Below are 21,084 nucleotides of genomic sequence, written 5' to 3'. Positions count from 1 at the left end.
TACTCTTGTGGTCCCCAAGGCCCCCCCCCCCCAGGAATTGAGAGAGCCGTGTTTTATTTAGGGCTCTTCTCCAGACTTGTTAGCCGGCCTTGAGCCAGTCACCTCCTCTCTGCTCTTCAAATGCCCCATTCAAGGGTTTTGAGCTAGGAGAAAAATAGAGTTAGTGTTTTTATTGCTTGCTATAGCTCCTTCCATAGTTGTTTTTGTCCTGATGCATTCGCTTCATTGGAACTCTTTATAGCCTCTTGGCAATTTAGGGACTTTGGAGAGGGAAGTTAGGAGTACCTAAGGACAGAGGAAAGGGGACAACTTGCTGCTTAACACCATGCTCTGCTTATAAAAACTGCTATACTGGGGCCAGCAGGTGGCATGGTGGTTAAAGCACTGGACTCTCACATGGATAACTGTGGTTAGAATCCTGGACCTAGCAACTTGAAAATCAGGCTGAGCGCATGTCCGTGCATGCCCAAAATCCTGAGGGGAGAACATAGGAGAAGGAATTGTGGCATCATCACCTCCTCCCATCCTGAGGGGACAATGTACGAGAAGGAATTACGGCATGATCATACCCCCTCCACCCCTATGGGGAGATTTTTCACTTTCCCTCTCTCTGTCTCTCCAGTGAGCGCATGTGCCCTATGGGAAATATATATATATATATATATCATAGGAGCGGTAATTGAGCCACTTCATTCAAGGAGGAGATTTTATGTGCAAATTACTGTTGTCGAAGACTTAGAGGAAAATATTTCCTGGTATTGTTATCCTATGCCCCTTTGGGAAATCAGTGAACTAAACTGGTATGATCCTGCAGATTGGAGACTTCAGAGCCTTGGAGAAGATTTCACGGGAAGTCAAGTCGATTACAATTATTGGTGGTGGTTTCCTTGGTAGTGAACTGGCCTGTGCTCTTGGCAGAAAGGGTGAGCATTGGGGAGTGACCTCGATTTCCTTTCTCTAGTCTTACATCACATGCATTTTGGTGGGCCCTCAGAAATGCCAGAGAGATATTTGCCAGGATCACTAGAAACAGTTTGATTGGGGTTTACATGGGGGAAAGTGAAGCTCTGCGATTACCGCTGCTGAGGGTTCCCTTGGTGACCACAAAGCTGTTATCTGAGCAACTTAACAGCAGTGCTTTCCTTCCACTCCTCTAACCTCTATGCCAGGACTCCTTAGAAAGAAAATAGTGAGGAAAGTGAGTTCTTCAGCTGATGATAAGGGCGGCGCAACCACAGAGCCATGTGTATCTTTGAACTGCCGCTCCCGGTAAAAAGCCAAAAACTTCCTTCAGGCACATAATGGTTTGCAGCTTGACAGACCTATGAGTTGCAGTTTGAAGATTTCACGGCAACCATTCTTGGTATTATTTTTCAGCTACGTGAGATCAGGGCGTCTTTTTTTCTTTTCTTTTTCGTTCAAAGGTCGCAAAGCATTTATGTAAGGCAGCAGTGACTGCACTAGTGGACGTGCACTGAGGTCGCGGTCTGTAGCTTCGTCGAGGGTACCTGTTGTGTTTGCCTTATGAATGACCTCGAGCACCACAGTCTTTGCGGCCCACAAGTGGAAGCTCTGGCCTGGACTGTGGCAGTTCCCATGTTTAGTATGGGCTGCCTACTGCTCCTGTACTTTGCTTCCTGTCTTCTTCAGCTGGGCTTTTGCCTCTTGCCATAACTACTGTTTTTTTTCTTCCCAGCTCGAGCTTTGGGCACAGAAGTGATTCAGCTCTTCCCTGAGAAAGGGAACATGGGAAAGATCCTCCCCGAATACCTCAGCAACTGGACCATGGAGAAAGTCAGACGAGGTAGAGAGAGCGTTTCCACATGAGGCCTCTCTATTTCATTTGAGTGTGGCCTAAGGCAAAGTGAGCTTCTTTGAGAACCCCCTTGGCCTATGTCCTGTTACTTGGCAGGTGAAATGTTCTGTCATTGTCCAGTCAGCCAAGTTCATCTAGGTGTATGGAATCTGATGCACTAAGTTCCCAGCAAGGCTAAAAACGAATTGCGGGGGTAGCTTCTTGCAGCTCTCCACAGCTGCCTGTGTGCTGATGACTGGTGGCGTTACTGTTGGGGAGGCTCTACTTCCCACAAGGGTGGCAGGCTCATGGGCTCAGCCTCCGCTCTCCTTTACCTTTACAGAGGGGGTTAAGGTGATGCCCAGTGCTATTGTGCAGTCAGTCGGAGTCAGCGGTGGCAAGTTGCTCATCAAGCTGAAAGACGGCAGGAAGGTAAGGAGGGCGAGACAGGCTGCCAGGGAACCTTCTGGAGCGGGACGCTCCCCTCCCCTTTCCTCATTCTCACTCCTTCATTTGATACCAGTAGATTAGTTTTCTTGGCAGCCACATTACACTGTCAAGAGTTTTCTGAATTAATATACCCCCCATTAAAATGGATTGATGAGGGCCAGAGTAGGCACCTGTGAACCACTTTTCCCTTCACTTCTTCTTAGCTGGAGCACACACTTTTCAAGTCCTTGCCGTGGTGGCAGATTTCTGGTCGGATGACATGGAGTATATATATGGGGCAGGATCAGGGTTTATGAAATAGAATTTAAAATCTGTTTACCAGAACAAGTTAAACTATATGTGTATATTTTTGTTGTTGCTGTTTTTTGTTTTGTTTTATTTTTGCCACAGGGCACACATATGTTCTCCTGGGGGAAAGATGATGAAAAATGAGAAATCACCCCCCAGGGAGGATGGCCACACCACTATCCCTTCTCCTCTCAGGATTTTGGGCACACATGCACCCAGCATGATTTTTCAAGCCAGCGGGTCCGGAGCTCTATCTGTGGCTAGCCATGTGGGAATCCAGTGCCTTAACTATCATAGCACCTGTTGGCCCCAACTTATAATTTTTTAAAGCCCCTCTCTCTTTTTTTTTTCAGTTTGTTATAGAGTATTTGCACTTACAGAGAGAGACAGAGATAGAGAAGGGAGATGAGAAATCACCCCCTAAGAGAGATGGCCACATCATAGTCTATTCTCCTCCATTCTCCTCTTGGGATTTTGGGCATGCACGCATATGCACCTGGAGTAATTTTTGAGCTGCTGGGTCTGGGACTTGAACCACCCAGTCAGCCATGTGGGATCCAGCCGCCTTAACCTCCATGCCTTCTACTGACCCTAAAGCTCCAGTTCTTAATAACTACTAATGGATACTATGTTAATTGACATAGTCTATTCTCCTCCATTCTCCTCTTGGGATTTTGGGCATGCACGCATATGCACCTGGAGTAATTTTTGAGCTGCTGGGTCTGGGACTTGAACCACCCAGTCAGCCATGTGGGATCCAGCCGCCTTAACCTCCATGCCTTCTACTGACCCTAAAGCTCCAGTTCTTAATAACTACTAATGGATACTATGTTAATTGACTGGATTTTTTATTTTTATTTTTATTTATTTATTTTTATTTTTTTGCCTCAGGTAGAAACTGACCACATAGTGGCAGGGGGGGGGCCGGGGGCCAGCCCAATGTCGAGTTGGCCAAGACTGGGGGACTGGAAATAGACTCTGATTTTGGTGGCTTCCGGGTAAACGCAGAGCTTCAGGCACGCTCGAACATCTGGGTGGTAAGTACCATACAGCATAACCAGACACGCGTCATGGTCCCCAGGGTGTGAGCAGCGTACCCAGTAGTGTGTTGAAGCTCATTGGCAGCTTAATCAAATAAGAGTCACAGCGCTTGGTGGCTGAGGATAAAGAATAGAAACCCACAGGCAGCTGGATTTAGAAGGTCAGGTATGGCCCCATCTGCAGGCCAGGAGATGAGTGAGCAGTGAGCGGGTCTACAGTAGAGCTCTTCCAGTTCTGCTTGTTGACAGTCGTTGGCGAAATCCCTGGCAGATATGCGCTCAGCTTTTGGGAGGATCTACTGTTCTCTCTACTCAAACACGAGTCCAGGGAATGGAGGATAGAACACTTTTATAACATGTTCCTTAGCAAGGAAAATTACTCTGTTTTTGTTTTCCTGGAGTGCTATTTTTAAAAATCTATTATGACAAAAAAGACTATAGTATGTAGAAACTATGAGGTAATTTCCCCACTGCAAAAACATTAAAAGTGTATTGTGTTTGACTATGGACTGCGAATAAAAACATAGGAGCCTTGGAGGGATTATTTTTCTCCCCATATGATAAAATGTACTGAGTTTTTAAACCTGTTATAAAAGTAATGTGCACTCAATGTAGAAGTCACAGACAACAGGGAGAAAGGGAAAGGGAAAGATCACCGATGACACCATTAATGTTTTGCTGTTTCTCCTTGCTTTCGGGTTTTTTTTTTTTTTTTGTTCAAAGTTTTTATTCTTTGTTTTCACAGTCATGGCAAACATACTACATATACACATTTGTATTCTGCTTCTTTCACAGTAAACATCATAAATGAAAGCATTTTACATACTATTTCAGACTCTCTGAACAGTTTAATGACTCTGATACTTCACTAAGTGAATTTCATAGCTTGCTTTACCATTGCTCACTTGTTGGAGTTAGGTTGCTCTGGGGGAGCAATAGCTAAATAGCCACACAGATGAACAATGGGTTAGAGAGCTCAAGCGACCACATCCTTCATCAGGCTGGCTCTGTTCACTCCCGACCTGGGGTTTTCTCCCTCTGCTTGCCTCTTTCAGTGTCACTCATACGGTGCATTATTTGCTTACATGGCACTGTAGTTCCAAACATCACTCCGTCATCCTGGACCAGGGGATATATGCTCCTCAGAGGCGAGGTCCATGTCACTTTCATCTCAGCAGCCCAGATGGCATAATGCTTTTGTATACACTAAGTGCTCCTTAAATATTTGTTGAATGAATACTGAATGATCCAAAAAAAGTCTTCTCTTGGAAAACTTTAAAATGAGAGCCAGTCACATTTAAAAACAGGTTTCTACATATAGAAAATAATACTCTGTAATGTAGTGAAAGCTGATGAGTATAAGGAGCTACCTATTATGTACAGAAGGAAATGATAAGAGTTAAAAGAATATTTGGATTTATTTTCATAGAGATCCTGGAAGGACGTATATAGAAACTGATAGCCAATGGTATACCAGGAGGCAGGGAGAATAGGACAGACAAAGATAGGAAGAAGCAAAGTTTGTCAATGTTGGAATCTTTCTTTCTCTCTCTCTCCCTCCCTCCCTCCCTCTCTCCCTCACCCCCCTCCTTTTCTTTTTGAATTGCCAGTGGGTGTATGTGCTCTCCAGAGAGAGAGAGACAGACAGACAGACAGAGGGGAAGAGGGAAAATGCACCCCACAGTAGGGTATGATCCCTTCTCCTTTATTTCTTCATCCTGTTAGGATTTGGGAATGTGTGCACGCGCACACACACACACGCACGCACACACACGCACACACACAGCTGGTATTTGTTCAAAGCTTTCAGGTCCAGGACTCAAATCATTATCAGCCATGTGGGACTTGGCTCCCTTTACTAAGCTATGGGGCTGGCCCAAGTCTGAATCTCTTTTTAAATTGTTTTCATTTTTTTACCCATGTGAATGTGTTACTTAGTCAAAAAATACGCTGTACTAAAAAATTTTGAACTTTCCAGATAAGCAAAATATAAAGCAGTGAAAAACATTTTAATGATACTAGCCAAAGAACTAATCAACATTTTGCTGTGTCTCCTTCTGCTAGTATTTTTAAATAAAAACGAAATTGTACTATTAAAAAACAGTATTCTGCATCATGGTTGTTATTATTACTATTACTCTGTCTGCTAAGGACAGGATGAGAAGAAATAGGACTAAGCAGACTGAAGCATACAAGATTTTAGTTAGCTTTGTGTAAGTACAGAATAGTTTTTAGAATGACATCTCGGGACCAGCCAGTGGCATGGTGGATAGGGCGGCTGGATCACACATGGCTGACTGTGATTAAGGACCTAGATCTGGCAGCTTGAAAAACATGCCAGGTGCCTCTGCACTCAAAATCCCAAGAAGAGAAGGGAGGAGAAGGGATCATAGCATGGCCATTCCCCCCAGGGGGGTGCTTTCTCACTTTCTCTCTTTCTTGCACGCTCTGTGTCTTTGGTGAGCACACAGACTCTTTAACAAATTTTAAAAAATGAAGTCTCAACTGTTTTTGATAATTTAGCTATGATTCTGGCCTGTAGATGGAAAACATTAGTTAGTTAACATTGCAAGAGTTCTCTGAGCCCCAGAAGTTTGTATCTGCCCTTGCTGTGCTTTTTTATCCTGTGTTTATGTCATGCATTTGTATCCAAGGCAGGAGATGCGGCGTGCTTCTATGACATCAAGTTGGGTAGGAGGCGGGTAGAACACCATGACCACGCTGTTGTGAGTGGAAGACTGGCTGGAGAAAATATGACTGGAGCTGCTAAGCCGTACTGGCATCAGTCCATGTTCTGGTAATCACCGTGCTCCTCGGGGGCTCACTTGGTTAGAACTCAGTATTAATAGGGCCGGTGGGTGGTGTGGAGGTTAAGGTGGCTGATCCCACATGGCCGACTGTATAGTTCAAGTCCCAGACCTGATGGCTTGGAAGACATGCTGGGTGCATGTGCATGCCTGTCCCCAATCTACCCCAATCTAGAGAGGAGAGTGGGGGAGAGGAGATTGTGGCATGGTCATCCCCCACGGTGGGGGGGGTTCTCACTTTTCTTTCCTCTATCTCATGGGATCATGCACCCTATAGCAAATTTTTTAAAAAGAACTCAGTATTAGTAAATCATAGCACAGAGTGATGGTTTGGTTTCCTTGTCAGCCACTTGGCTTCACATGAAAGAGAAAAAAATTTCATCTCATGTCCATACAGTCTACCCCAAAAATGGCCATGTGGTCAGTGTCCTGCTTGGTATAGGGTAGATTAGGTGAGTGAATGGAGCTGGCACTTACATCCTGGCAAAGTAGCTCGGAGTTGGAGCCATAGTAGGTGGTACGACAGTATATTCGTTGGTATAGACAGAAGTTTGCTTTAATTTGTTCCTTATTGGTAATCCTAATGAGCCCAACATATTGAAGACAAGATCAGTGGTCCAAAGTCAGGCCTGTATAGACAGTTCTTTGGATAAAGAAAGGTTAGCAGTGGACATTCCTGAGTCCTGGGGCCAGCCCTATTTGACTTTCAGCTTGTTGATTTGCAAGATGGAGTACATAAAAAACTTCAAGGTTTCAGAAACCTCTAAGTGGTTTCTGTTGGGGATATTCTTAGCGGATGGAAGTACATTTTAGGACACTCGCACACAGTTTTATGAGTAAGCAGCAAAAAAATAATGCATTTCAGGGTCGACCTAAGTAAGATAAATACAATTAGGGGAAACAGCCCGTAACTACACAGTTATCAGTTAAGTAGGGCCTACGACCAGTGTCCAAGGAGGCATGGAGACTGTTCCCTGAAACCAGCAGTCCAGTGAGCTGGTGTAACCAAGTGGATAGCAGAAGGCAAACACCAGAGACCAAACAACCAGAGCACCCTAGATGGTTACAAAAGCCATGGTGGTGAGGTGTCTGTGCCTCAAATATTCTTGGACTTCCTAGCAGATTCAGAGTAATGATGGTCAAAAAAGTTTCCAAGGCCGGCCCCGTAGTGCAGTGGTTAAGGCAGCAGGATCCCACCTGGCTGACCATGGTTTGAATCCTGGCCCCAACCGCTTGAAAAGCACACTGGGCACATATGCGTGCCCAAAGTCCTGATAGGAAGGAAGGATGGATGAGGAAGGATTACAGCATGACCATACCCTGTTGGGTTCTCTCTCTTTTCCTCTCTCTCTCCTCATAAGTGCATGTGCCCACTGATAATAAAAAGAGAAAAAAAAAATAGCAAGAGTTTCCAGGAAGAGCAATTAAAATGACCAAGTCAATGAAAGTGCCTCTTTATAGCATTCCAGTCTTAAAAAATAAAAACTAAGGTGGCATGGTGGTTAAAGTGCTGGACTCCCACATGGCCAACCACAGTTCAAGTCCCAGACCCAGTGGCTTAAAAAATCACACTGGGGGGATCTGGCAAGTGGTGTGGTGGTTAAGGGTGCTGGACTCCCACATGGCCAACTGTGGTTTGAGTCCCAGACCTGGTGGCTTATTTTCTCACTTTCTCTCTCTCTCTCTCCCTCCCTCCCTTGGCCCTTTTTTTTTTCTCCCTCTCCCTATCCTTCTCTGTTCAAATTTAAATAAATAAATAAATAAAGTGAAATAAAATAAAATTTTAAAAAATCACACTAGGTGTGTTTGCATGCGTGCCCAAAATCCTGGGAGAATAGAGAAGGGATTGTGGCGTGGCTATCCCCCTGGAAGGTGAGCTCTCACTTTCCCTCTCATTGTCTCTCTCTGGTGAGCATACACACCCTGTGGCAAAAGGCTTAAAAAGAAAATAAAGGCTTAGGGAAAAATATGAGGGCACTTCTAAAAAACTTATGGAAAAGTGGAATTAAAGAACAAGTTTTTTGGAACCAACAGGTGGCATAATGGTTACATTGCTGGACTCCCATGTAGTTGACCACAGTTTGAGTCCCGGACCCGGTGGCTACAAATCGCACGCTGGTCTCGTGTGTGTGTTTTTCCAAGATCCCCAGAGGAGAATGGAGGAGAAAGGATTTTGGTGTGGCCATCCTCTCTGGGGGGTGATTTCTCACTTTCTGTCTCTCTGTCTCTCCGTCTTTGCAGTGAGCACACTCACCCTGTAGCCAAAACCTCTCAAAAAAAAAAAGTACAAGTATTTTTGAGTGCAGAATAATTTTGAAATTCATACATAGTTTTTTTTTCTTATTAGTTTCCATGAACTTTTTGAAAACTCATTGTATATGTTAATGAAACCGTTAAACATCTCAAGGTCTGAAATCCACAAACATGGAACACTCTCATGGTTCAAAAAAGCAGTTTTAGGATGAGTTAAAGGAATACCGAAAGTGGGGGAGCCATCGCTCTTCATTCACGGCATAGGATAGAAGTGTAAGTTTAAGAAACTGTAGCTCATTGCATGGGTATGTCATACGTATAATGGCTTTGTAAGGGAAAACGAAAGCTATTCAGGATAATCTTGCTTTCCCGCAGTTGTCCCCAGATGCCCTAGTGGTGACAGACCAGTTTGGCCTTTCTCTTGTTGTGACACACACTAAGGTTTTTGCTTGGCATGAGAGTGCAGTGTCATGGAGAACATGTGCTACCGTGTCATCCCTTGCAGTCCCCTGACAGATGCCCTCTCTCTCTTTCCTTAGGAGTGACTTGGGCCCTGACGTTGGCTATGAAGCTATTGGTCTTGTGGACAGTAGTCTGCCCACAGTTGGTGTTTTCGCAAAAGCAACTGCACAAGACAACCCCAAATCTGCCACAGAACAGTCAGGTAAGGAAGCCCAACCACTTCTCTTGGAAGAGTGTTGAGTAGCAGTGGTCCAAATTCTCCGGAACAAGGGGTTTCTGTATTGGCCAGAGGGCGGTGTCAGTGAAAGCCTCTCTTCATGGTGTGCTTTGAAAGAAAGCAAAGCCAAAGTCCTCACTCTTTAGTGGTCTGAGATCTGGCAAAATCAGGTATCCCGGTCAAAGCATAGACTGAAGTACTGTGGGTGTCCGTCCTAGACGGTGGACAGTGGTTGCTCAACGGCGCTGTTGTTCAGTTTTGTCTCCAGGGGACGGGAAGTCCTGTGTGATGAAGAAAAGCTGAACGTTTTAGGGTTTGTTTGTCTTTTTCTGTTTTGCTTCATGCTGATCTCAAGAACCAGGCCTGAGAACCATTGCTCAGGACCAGCTGTTCTCTGTGGGCCCTGGGCAGTAAAGAGCTGGGCTGAGCTGTTCTTGAGCTGCCTCTGCTTCCATTTTTCAGATCTCAGTGCCAGGCTTTCCTTAGACGGGAGGAGCCTCTCAGAACAGACTTCTCTCCCACACATGTCTCTCTCACTGACTCCTAGGCCCTAGTCCATGACCTTGGCTCAAGTTTTTTCATCTCTACATCCTTTTGCCAGAGCTATTTCTTTTTCTTTTCTTTTTTTTGGGGGGAGAGGTTTTTGCTGTAGAGCACGTGAGCTCACCAGAAAGACAGAGAGAGACAGAGAGACAGGACAAATCACGGGGTGGCCACACCGCAATCCATTCTCCTCTCAGGATCTTGGACACGCACGCACCCATGCCTGGCGTGAGTTTAAGCCACTGGGTCCGGGACTCGAACCACAGTTGACTACATGGGTGTCCAGTGACATAGCCATTACACCAACTGCTGGTCCCTGCCAGAGCTATTTCAAGGGCAAGTTGTTCTTTAAGAAGGAGAAAGCAAGACACACTATGTGGGTATGTAGGTCCTCTTCCTGTGTGATTCAAATGTACTCCATACGTATTAATTCTGGTCTCCCCTGGTAAGAGGATCCAGGAGAGGGACCCAGGTACTTTTAAATTGCAGGCCACTGCTCCGTCCACTGGGTGGTGTTATTTGGAGCCTGGTGGTTCTCAGAAGATATGTTTCCCCTTTCCAGTGCCACCATTCCCTTCCAGGAGGAATCTTCTCCACTATGTTTTTTCCACATGGAAGTGCCATCTGCCTTGGCCAAAGTGCCTCTAGCCGTGCTGTCCAATAGACCTCTCTGCCGTAATGGAAACGGTCTGTCTCTCCACTGGCCACAGGTGACTGTTAAGCCCGTGAAACCTGGCTTGTGCAGATGCAGAACTGAATTTGACATTTTATTTCATTTGAGATGATTTCCACAGAAATAGCTATATATGGCTAGTGGCTGCTGTATGAGACCAGGCGGCTCTAGAATGTGTTTCAGAGGACAGGAGCAAGTCTGCAGCTTGAAGAACTCCAGATACCAGGAAATATCCCTAGCGTAGATTTAAAATGAGTAGTAAGGGAAAGACATTTTAGGTCAGATTGACCCAGTCAGTGCCCTGCCGAGGGAGAACTTTCCTTGGCTTTGTCAGTGCAGAGGGGCTGGAGAAGGTCGAAGTTTACTGATGTATACTGACAGGGTGTAGGAAAATAAATGATCTAGACGCATCTGGAACAGATCTTGAAAGATACTTGTGAGGGCCAGGCAGTGGCATGGTGGTTCAGGCAGCTGGATCCCACACGGCCAGTTGTACAGTTCAAGTCTGGCATCCAGTAACTTAAAAAGTATGCTGGGTGCGTGTGCACGTGTGCCCAAAATCTCGAGAGGATAATGCAGGAGAAGGAATTGGGGTGTAGCTGTCCACCCTGGGGAGTGCTGTCTCACTTTCTATCTCTCTGTCTCTCTCTCTGTAGGGAGTACATGCATCCTCTGGGAAATTTTTAAAAAGAAAAAAAAAATGATACATCCCCTCTAGAATTTCCCAAGCTTGTGATAACTGTTGTGTGTGTTGTTTGGGGGACTGACTACAGGAACTGGGATCCGATCAGAAAGCGAGACTGAATCTGAAGCTTCGGAAATCACGATTCCTCCCAGCGCCCCTGCAGTCCCACAGGCCCCCATCCAAGGGGAGGACTACGGCAAAGGCGTTGTCTTCTACCTCAGGGACAAAGTGGTAGTGGGGATCGTCCTGTGGAACATCTTTAACCGAATGCCGATAGCAAGGAAGGTGGGTGCCTGCCAGAGCTGTGGGGAAGTGTGGGTTAGAAAACACTCCTGTGACCTCAGCAGCTGCCCTGAGATGCATTGTCCATCCAGGTCAAATTGCGCCTAAGCAGAACAAAGGAGCAGCCTTGGTGCAGAAACACTCCTTTTTTTTCCCACTCAGGACTTGGCTGGGTAGCCTGGGAGTGAGCAAGCCGCTCATTCTGCGTTAGCAGAAATCCATTCCCACAGCTCCCTCCCAATGGGATGTGGGGACTGGCCCAGGCGGCCCCATTGTGTGGGCCTGCCCGGACAAAGGCACATGGAGTGAGTTAGGGACCTATTGTTACTCTCTCCCTCAGATCATTAAGGACGGTGAGCAACATGAAGATCTCAATGAAGTAGCCAAGCTATTCAACATTCATGAAGACTGAAGCCCCGCAGTGGGATAGGCGAGCGCCTCACCATCCCCAACAGTGCGTTGGATGGGTCAAAGGAGCATTTTTTATTCAGCAGACTGTCCCTGTGTGTGTGTGTGTGAATGATCAAGCCCTTTGTGAATATTTCAACCATGCAAATTCTTAATGTTCACATCATGAAATAAAACCTGATTCTTCTAAATTAAAATCTGTTCTCTCTTAAAAGGGGGTGTGGGTGAAGGAGAAAGCCATGCATATTAGAAGGCAAGCAAATTGTAGCTATTACTAAGTGCATGGTTTTTCTCAGCCAGACACTCCCTACTCCGCACTAAACTTCAGTTCCCAGAGTTGCTCTCACACTCTTCAGACTCCTTGGATGTACCTGCTGTGGCCTCTGCCCATGGTGCTGGGCTCCTCCCCTGCCCTCTCCTCTAGGGAAGGTGGTTATCTCTACAAAGACTTCCCTGACCCTTCCAAGCCCGATCCTTATTTATATGTCTCCCCCCTAGCCCGTAGCTTCCTGGAAGCTGGAACTGGTGTCCAGATCTTACTTAGTTCTCTCTCTAGAGCCTAGCCCAGGGTCTGGCTCTTAGAAGGTGCTTAGTAGGTGCTTAGAAGTCATTGTTCAATGAGTGAACAATAAACATATGAAATAGACTGTGTTACCTGGAACAACTGCCCCAGAACTGAAGTGGGACTGCAGAGGACAGAAGGCGCAGCTACCGCACACAGAAGGGCTCACAGACTGGACGTCACCTGGCTAAACCTTGACTCTTGTCTGCTGTCTCCCAAACTAGAAATCTGCCTACCCTCTTTTAGCCACATTTTTTTTCTAAAATGTTTATAGGCATACCTTACTTGGGAAATACAAATCAAAGTTTCTTAAGTCAACTCATTTTGTTGGCATTTTAAATTACTTAACCTGGGACCAGCAGTTGGCATAATGGCTATGTCACTGGACTCCCATGTAGTCGACCGTGGTTCGAGCCCCAGACCTGGTGGCTTAAACTCACGCCGGCGTGTGTGCGTGCGTGCCCAAGATCCCAAGAGGAGAATGGAGGAGAAGGGATTGCGGCGTGGCCATCCCCCCTGGGGGGTGATTTCTCCCTTTCTGTCTGTCTCTCTCTGTCTGTGTGTGTGAGCGCACGTGCCCTATAGCAAAAACCTCTTCCAAAAAAATAAATAATTTAAAACAAATAAATAAATAAATTACTTAACCTTTAAAAATCAAATGTCACTCCAATTAAGAAGAATTTTTTACTACTTTGAAGAGCTGTGAATCTTTCTGTAAAGAGAAAGTTGTCAACAGTCTGGGTTTATTTTGTTTTGTTTTGTTTGAAGTTTTGTTATAGGGTATTGGCACTTACTGGAGACAGAGACAGAGAAAGTGAGAAAGTACCCCCTGGTGGGTGGCCATGCTGCAGTTCCTTCTCCATTGTCCTCTCAGGATTTCAGGCACACATACACACGTGAGCACTCAAACCGTGCAGTCAGCTGTGTGGAATCCAGTCACCTTAACCACCATGCCACCTGGCTGACCTTGGCTTTTTTTTTTTTTTCATTTTACTTATTACTATTTTTAAATTTGACCAGAGAGAATTTTTTTTTTTAATTTGACTAGAGAGGGAGAGTGAAAGAATAAGCTGCCAAGTCTGAGACTTGAACCATGGCCGATCATGTGGGAGTCCAACACCTTAACCACTGCACCACATGCTGGTTCAGGCCTTGGCTTTTTCAAATATTGGGGTTTTCTAATTGTGATGTTGGCTTACATAAAATAGTTGTACATCTTTGTGGAGTACAGTAGGATGTTTCAAAGCATGCATACAGTGTGCAATAAATTTTTTTAAGTTTATTTTTCCACAGAGATGGGGGGCATACCCCCAGTAGGGTCCTCATGCCACAATCTACCTCCAGAGTCAGCCATTTCAAACCATGGGCATGTACACATGTGCCTGCACAGAGAGGTCCTGGGACCATCCACATGGGTCCAGTTGCATTATGGCTGCACTACCTCCTGGCCCCAGGATTGGACTCAAGCGCCAACCTGTGACCTAGTAGTTAAGAGTGTTGGATCCTTGGGAACCAGCAGTTAGCGTAATGGCTATGTCGCTGGACTCCCACGTAGTCGACCGTGGTTCGCATCCTGGACCCGGTGGCTTAAAACTCACGCCGGGCACGTGTGCGTGCGTGCCCAAGATCCCGAGAGGAGAACGGAGAAGGGATTGCAGCGTGACCATCCCCCCTCGGGGGTGATTTCTCGCTTTCTGTCTCTCTGTTTTCGCGCCCACGCCCCCTATGGCAAAAACCGCTCCAAAAAAAAAAAAAAAAAGTGTTGGATCCTTGGGACCAGCAGTTGGCATAATTGCTGTTGCTGGATTCCCATGTAGTTGACCACGGTTTGAGTCCCGGACCTGGTGGCTTATACTCACACTGGGTGCGTGTGCATACGTGCCCAAGATCCTGAGAAGAGAATAGAGGAGAAGGGATTGCAGCATGGCCATCCCCCCCTGGGGGGGTGATTTCTCGCTTTCTATCTCTTTGTCTCTCTGGCTTTCTGGCGAGTGCATGTGCCCTATAGCAAAAACCTCTCCAAAAAGAAAAAAAGAGTGTTGGATCCTGCATAGTTGACAGCAGTTCAAGTCCCAGCCTTAGTACCTTGAGAAACATGCCGGGTGCATGTGCATGTGCCCCAAATCCTGACAGAATGGAAAAATGGAGAAAGGATTGCAGCATGACCATGCTCCATTGTGGGGTGTTTCTGCCCCCATCTCTCCATGTCTGGTGTGCTCACATGCCTGTTGGCAAGTGTATGTATGGATCAAATTGTGATTTCTCTTGTTTTAGTGTTATGTAAAATTTAGTCTAATTCTTTGATAATTGTTACCCCTCCCCTTTTCTTTTTAGTTTGCTATAGGGCACATGTGCTTGTCAGAGAAGAGAGGCAAAGAAAGAGGAGAAAAGTGAGAAATCACCCCCTAGAGAGAATGGCCACACCACAATCCCTTCTCCATTTTCCTCTTGGGTTTTCGCCACTCACTCACATGTGCCTGGCATGATTTTCAGGCTGCCAGGTCCGGGACTTGAACCCCAGAGTAGACCACGTGGGATCTAGCACCTTAATCACCATGCCACCTGCTGTCCCACCATTGTTACCCTTCTACGGTATGTCATCGTAATTTAGCTCATTAAAATTCTGTGATCTGTTCATCTAATCAGTGTTCATTGAGCTCCTACTTTGAGGGAAGTAGAAGCCATAATAGAAAGGGGGATAAAACCTGGCCACTACTGTTAAGAAGTCCTGCTGTCAGTGAGGAACGAAGACATGAGGATGCAGAAGTACCAATCCAGTGAGATCGGCTCACTGAAAGACACCTACGTGTAATGGGGATGCGCCAAGAATGGAGAGCCTGACCAGAGCGACCATCTTAGTCACCGCTACTAGGTCACTTCCTAAAGCACCACATGGCCCATGATCCCTCCCTGTTTGGGAATGTACAGTGACTTCAGGGCCAGACGGTGGTGCAGCGGTAACACATTCTTCAAGGGTGACCTACATAGGAAGGTTCTGGGTTCACATCTGGAGACCTTCTGGACACACTAGGCATGCACTTCCCCATGGTCTGGGGCTGGCTGAAGCTGGGAGTGGATTGTGGCATCCAGACCCTATAGGGGATCCCTCTTTCATGAAAGGAGGGAAGGAAGGAAGGGAGATAGGGAGAGGGGAGGGAGGGAGGGAGGGAGGGTTTTAGAGTGTACAGTGTCACTCTGTCACCAACTAGAGTCCAAAGCCTCTTACAGGATCCCATGATCTCAGCCCACTCTGCCTATTTGACTTCTTTTCCTATGGCTTTTATTTAAAGTCTATTTCCCCTGTGAGCAAAAGAGAGAGAGGCAGAGATACTGTACCTCCGACAGGGTCCTGATGCCGTAACCCGCCCCCAGCCTCAGCCAGCCTGGATGACGTGCACGACTTTACATTGCTATTTTTACTTACATTTCATCACCGTACATCCTCACAGTGTACAACGTGGTTTAACGTGTGGAAGACTTGTGTACTGAACCTCCATCTACCCCACATGACATTTTTAAAAAATGCCTTTGTCATAGGGCACATATGCTTGCCAGAGAGAGACACAGGGAGGGAGGAAGTGAGAAAGCAGTTCCCAGGGGTTTGGCCACATCACAGTCTCTTCTGCATTTTGTCGGGATTTGGGGCACAAATCCACATATGCCCAGCATAATTCTCAAGCTACCAGGTCTGGGTCTTGAACCACAGATGGCCATGTGGGAATCCAGCACCTTAACACCACTCCACCTGCTGGCACACCTCCCATGTCATGTTTTTAAAGAATTATTTATTTAATTTTATTTATTATTACCATCTTTTTTGTAATTAACCAGAGAGAGAAGGAATGTGAGAAAGCAAGCCACCAGGTCTGGGACTTGAACTTCAGTCAACTACATGAGAATCCAATGCCCCAACCACCATGCTGCCTGCTAGCATCCCCCTCATGACCTTTAATTCACACACATACACACTCACATACACACACACACACACACACACACACACACATCTGATTTGTTGCCATCTTCAAACTTTTGTTTGGGCTCTTCACTTCAGGAATACCACCGTCTTCCCTTCTACCTATCCAAATCCTGCTCATCTTTCAAGGCCCACATCAAGCCCTCTCTTGGCATGGTACCAGTCAGACTAGTGCCCTTGGACGATTTCCTCACCTCTGAGCTGCAGTTGCACTTGGTACCTCTGAACGCGATTGTTCTTTCCAGCTGTGTTGAAGGGCCTGTATGCTTTCCCGGAGCAGAGACTATTTTTCTTCTTGTGGGAATCACACAGCAACCCCAAACCCTTAGCAAAATGCTAACCAAGTCCTTCGTCGATTGGCTGCATGATGCTAGATAACAGGGCTAACTAAAAATGGGCCTCTGGAGGCCAGCAGGTGGCATATTGGTTATGCTGGGGTCCCACATGGCTGACCACGGTTTGAGTCCCAGACCTGGTGGCTTAAAACTCACACTGGGCCTCTTAAAAACAAAAAAAGGAACCAGCAGTCGCTGGACTCCCATGTAGTTGAGCACTGTTCGAGTCCCGAACCCGGTGGCTTAAACTCACGCTGGGCGCGTGTGCATGTGTGCCCAAGATCCCAAGAGGAGAATGGAGAAGGGGCTGTGGCATGGCCATCCCCCCTGGGGGGTGGTTTCTCTGTCTCTCTGTCTCTCTCTGGCTTTCTGGCGAGCACATGCACCCTATAGCAAAAACATCTCAAAAAAAGAAAATAAAAGGAAGAAACACTGGAACCAGCAGTTGGTGTAATGGCTATGTTGCTGGCCTCCCATGTAGTGGACCGCAGTTTGAGTCCCAGACCCGGTGGCTTAAACTCACGCCAGGCACGTGTGCGTGTGTGCCCAAGATCCCGAGAGGAGAATGGAGGAGAAGGGATTGTGGCATGGCCATCCGCCCTGGGGGTTGACTTCTCACTTTCCCTCTCACTGTCTCTGTATCTCTCTGGTTCACACAAAAGAAAATAAAATGGGCCTCTGATCCCTGTGATTCAGGTCTTTTGTAGGAGGACTTCAGACCTCATCACACGCACAGCAACCCACTTCTGAACCAGAGAGCATGTAACCTGGCCCGGCCCCTAAGGGACAGAGAGTCCGGTGCTGACTCCACTCGAGCAGCCCCAGTTGAGGGTTGGCCCTGGGCGAGCCGGGCTGTGAGTAGCTGGGCCGTACCACTGAGCAGTGTAGGGCGAGGCACGCCCTGGGAAGAAGAGTGGACCTTTGCCAAAATCGCAAGTGCTCGGAGCCGACCCACCTGGATCAGCCTCGCAGTCCTTTGCCATTTTCCAGATGCTCTCAGGGGTACCTTCACCCCACTTCATGATGGTGCTAGCCTTTGCGTGGCTACCTGTGAGCATGGCAGGAGACATCCAGATATTTGTAAGCTGGAGAGGGAGAACTCAGAGAAGGAAGTTTGATCAGAAAGAGGTCAGAGTAAGCCTCTTAGTGAAGGGTGAGGTCAACGTCTGTGACTTTTTCGTTGTTGTTCTATAATCAACAGAGCCTGTTTTGGAGACAAGAGGCTTAAAACAGAAAGGGATGGGGGTGGGAGTCCACAGTGACCTACTGCAGGCCGCTTCCTTGAAGGAAAACCAGCAGCTCCTCAAGAGACCCATTTAGACAAAGAGACTCTCCCCTCCCTTCCCTCACTACCCCTTCCCTTTCCCGCTCCTCGCTCCTCGCAGGTTTGGCTGCTGCAACATCCCTCAGTCGGCCTTCCGGGCTCCACCTAAAGCTGGGCACTGTCGCTGCCCTAGAGATTCTGGGGACTCAGTCCCGGTGCCTCGCTTTCTGGGCAGAGGGGAAGTCCTGCGGTGCCCGGAGGTGAGGTAGGACCGCCTCTGGCCTCTTTCCCATCTTATCAGGGAGTTTCTGGCGCGCACAAACACATGCTCACAAAACCACACACAGATCCGCACTGCCCCAGCCAGTGATGACGTTCCCGGCCTGGCTGGTTCTACAGATGGGTGTGACTGGGTCAGAGTACAGGGAGGGTCTAAATATTTAGATACTGGACTGCCAAGCCCTGGTTGGAAACCAGGGATCATCTCAAAATGGACATTTAAAAATTTGCTATAAGGTGCATGCCCTGGCTGGAGAGGTTGGGGGGAGTGAGAAATTGCCCCCCCAGGGGGGATGGCCACACCACAGTCCCTTCTGCTCCATTTTCCTCTTGTGGTTTTGGGCATGCACGCACACACGCTGGCATGGTTTTCGAACTGCAGGGTCCAGAACTCAGACCGCACAGTTAGCCACGTGTGATCCAGCCACCTGAACCTCTGCACTGCCTATTGGCCCTTGAAATGGACATTTGCAGAAATAAAAACAGCCCCTGTCATCAGGCTGGCCCGGTGCTGGCAGCAGGCCTTGGATGTTGCTACCAACTGGCCTGGCGCTCACACTATCTGTTGAACGTAATTCACAGGACGTGGCATCATACAAGGCCACTCGGACCAGGGTGGGTTGACACGGAAACAAGACCCCCCCCATAGTCACGTATGAACACAGACAAAAACCTGAGCGTTGCCTAAACCACAAAAATGGCCAGTCTGGATGGTAGCACAGTGGTAGGTCAACACTCTGCGAGGGTGGCCCCTGTGGGGAGTCTCTGTGTTTGCATCTCCCTGGAGTAGGCCAGGCATGCGTGTGTCTATGAGTTGGGGCTGGCTGGGGCTGGACCGTGGTGTCAAGAGCCTGTTGGAGGTGCTGTCTCTGTCTCTCTCTCTCTCTCTCTCAGAGGAAATAAATAAACTTAAAAAGGAGCAAACACAGAGCCAGCAGGTGGCGTAGTGGTTAAAGCACTGGACTCCCACATGGCCGATTGAGGTGAGAGTCCCAAACCTGGTGGCTTGCTTTCTCACTTTCCCTTTCTCTCTCTTTCTGGTCAAACTTAAAAAATAATAATACCAAATAAAATGAAATAATCCTTCTTAAATAATATGAGCAAACACCCCCCGTCCTGGCTCCCCTGCAAGCACTGCTTCCTCCCCAGTGCAGTTGTAGCCTCACTGAAGCTCGCCCTTTGCTGTAGGGTGGGCGCCCCCACACCCCCACATGCCCTCACTTTGGATAAGAGTTCTAAGATACCCAGTCTACTCAGAATTATCCCTGTTTCCTGACAGCATCCAATCCTGAGCAAAGCTCAGCCTCCCCAAGCCCTCGGACCCAAGCCAAATCCCAGAAGAAGTCTTTTCTAGCTCCTTGTACCTGAGACACGCCATGACTCCCCACGGTGTGCCTTCCCAACTCATCCAATCACAAGTGTTCCTGGTGACCTTCGGCTGGAGGGCACTGACCATTGGAGACAAATAACCACTCTCCTCTGGAGGCCCGGTGTCAGGCAGAGACCCCAGTATCTTCTGCCTGGGACTGTGTCTTCCTGAGCACCCTGCCTAGGCTCGCCTGAGCCTCCAAGGTGCCTCAGTTGGGGACATCCAGGAGTCATGTCTTATGTTTGCGGACAGAGGTCCCTGACTCCCTGGGCATGTTCCTACCGCGGATGTCCTGGCATTCGCAGTGCAACACGGAGAATGCTTCTCTGGGAGCACCTCACAGGGGTGTTGATTTATACATAGTTACATACATAATCTTTTTTAAAATGTACCAGAGGGTGCATGCTCTTATCAGAGAAAGAGACAGAAAAAGCAACCCCAATTCGATGTGGTCATGCCATGATCCCTTCTCCATTTCTCCATCCTGTTGGAACTTTGATCACACATGCACACGTACATCCAGCATGTTTTTCAATCTGCTGGGGCCCGGACTTGAACCACACAGTCTGTCATATGGGATCCGATTGCCTCAATTATCAACCTATAGGGCCAGCCTGAATTATGTACATTTTCTAACAAGCATGTTCTGAGCAACTACTGCATGCCATGGTTCTGTGCTAGGCCCTGGAGATAGGGGGGAATACATAGTCCCTGCCTTTAATGGCTTTATACCTTAGGAGGGGACACAGACAAGTCAGCGGGGACTAGTCACACCACGTAAGTGCTGGAACTATGACACGCGAGTTCCAACTGGAACTTTGTTGCTGCTCAGACTGCATTATCATCCTGCTTCTCATTCTAGGCTTTTCTTCTGACCCAGTCGTGGGTCCTCACCCATTCTATGCCTGTACCTTCACTGTCCTCCCTGGGTACAGAACACAGGGAGTACTGTGCTTAATAGAGGATGGGGTGGGACCAGCAGTTAGCGTAATGGCTATGTCGCTGGACTCCCATGTAGTCGACCGCAGTTCGCGTCCCGGACCCGGTGACTTAAACTCATGCCGGGTGCGTGTGCGTGTGTGCCCAAGATCCCGAGAGGAGAATGGAGGAGAAGGGATTGCGGCATGGCCATACCCCCTGGGAGGTGATTTCTCGCTTTCTGTCTCTCTGTCTCTCTGTCTGTCTGGCGAGCACACGTGCCCTATAGCAAAAACCCCTCCAAAAAAAATAAAATAAAATAAAAATAGAGGATGGGGCAGGGTGGGGAAGGGGGTATGGTGGTTAAAGTGGCTGGACTCTCACATGGCTGACCATGGTGCGAGTCCCGGACCTAACAGCTTGCTTTCTCACTTTCCTTCTCTCTGTCTCTCTCTGGTCAACTTAAAACAAAAGAGAG

At 47.5% G+C, this 21,084-nt stretch overlaps 1 protein-coding gene across 1 annotated transcript in view; it reads left to right on the top strand.

Annotated features, from left to right (window-relative positions):
• The window catches only part of AIFM1 (apoptosis inducing factor mitochondria associated 1), a gene marked incomplete in the record, with an annotated part of 45,894 nt that extends 33,794 nt beyond the window's left edge, over window positions 1-12,100 (top strand). The window contains 5 exon segments of the mRNA XM_027767237.1: window positions 3,469-3,570; window positions 6,228-6,370; window positions 9,173-9,297; window positions 11,302-11,498; window positions 11,836-12,100. Coding sequence (XP_027623038.1) covers window positions 3,469-3,570; window positions 6,228-6,370; window positions 9,173-9,297; window positions 11,302-11,498; window positions 11,836-11,907 — 639 coding nt within the window.
• Window positions 12,101-21,084: the final 8,984 nt, after the last annotated feature.

This window comes from Tupaia chinensis, unplaced genomic scaffold (assembly GCF_000334495.1).
Source record: "Tupaia chinensis unplaced genomic scaffold, TupChi_1.0 Scaffold144058_2, whole genome shotgun sequence".
In the NCBI taxonomy this organism is placed as follows: domain Eukaryota; kingdom Metazoa; phylum Chordata; class Mammalia; order Scandentia; family Tupaiidae; genus Tupaia; species Tupaia belangeri.
This window is presented reverse-complemented; position numbering and strand designations above follow the sequence as displayed.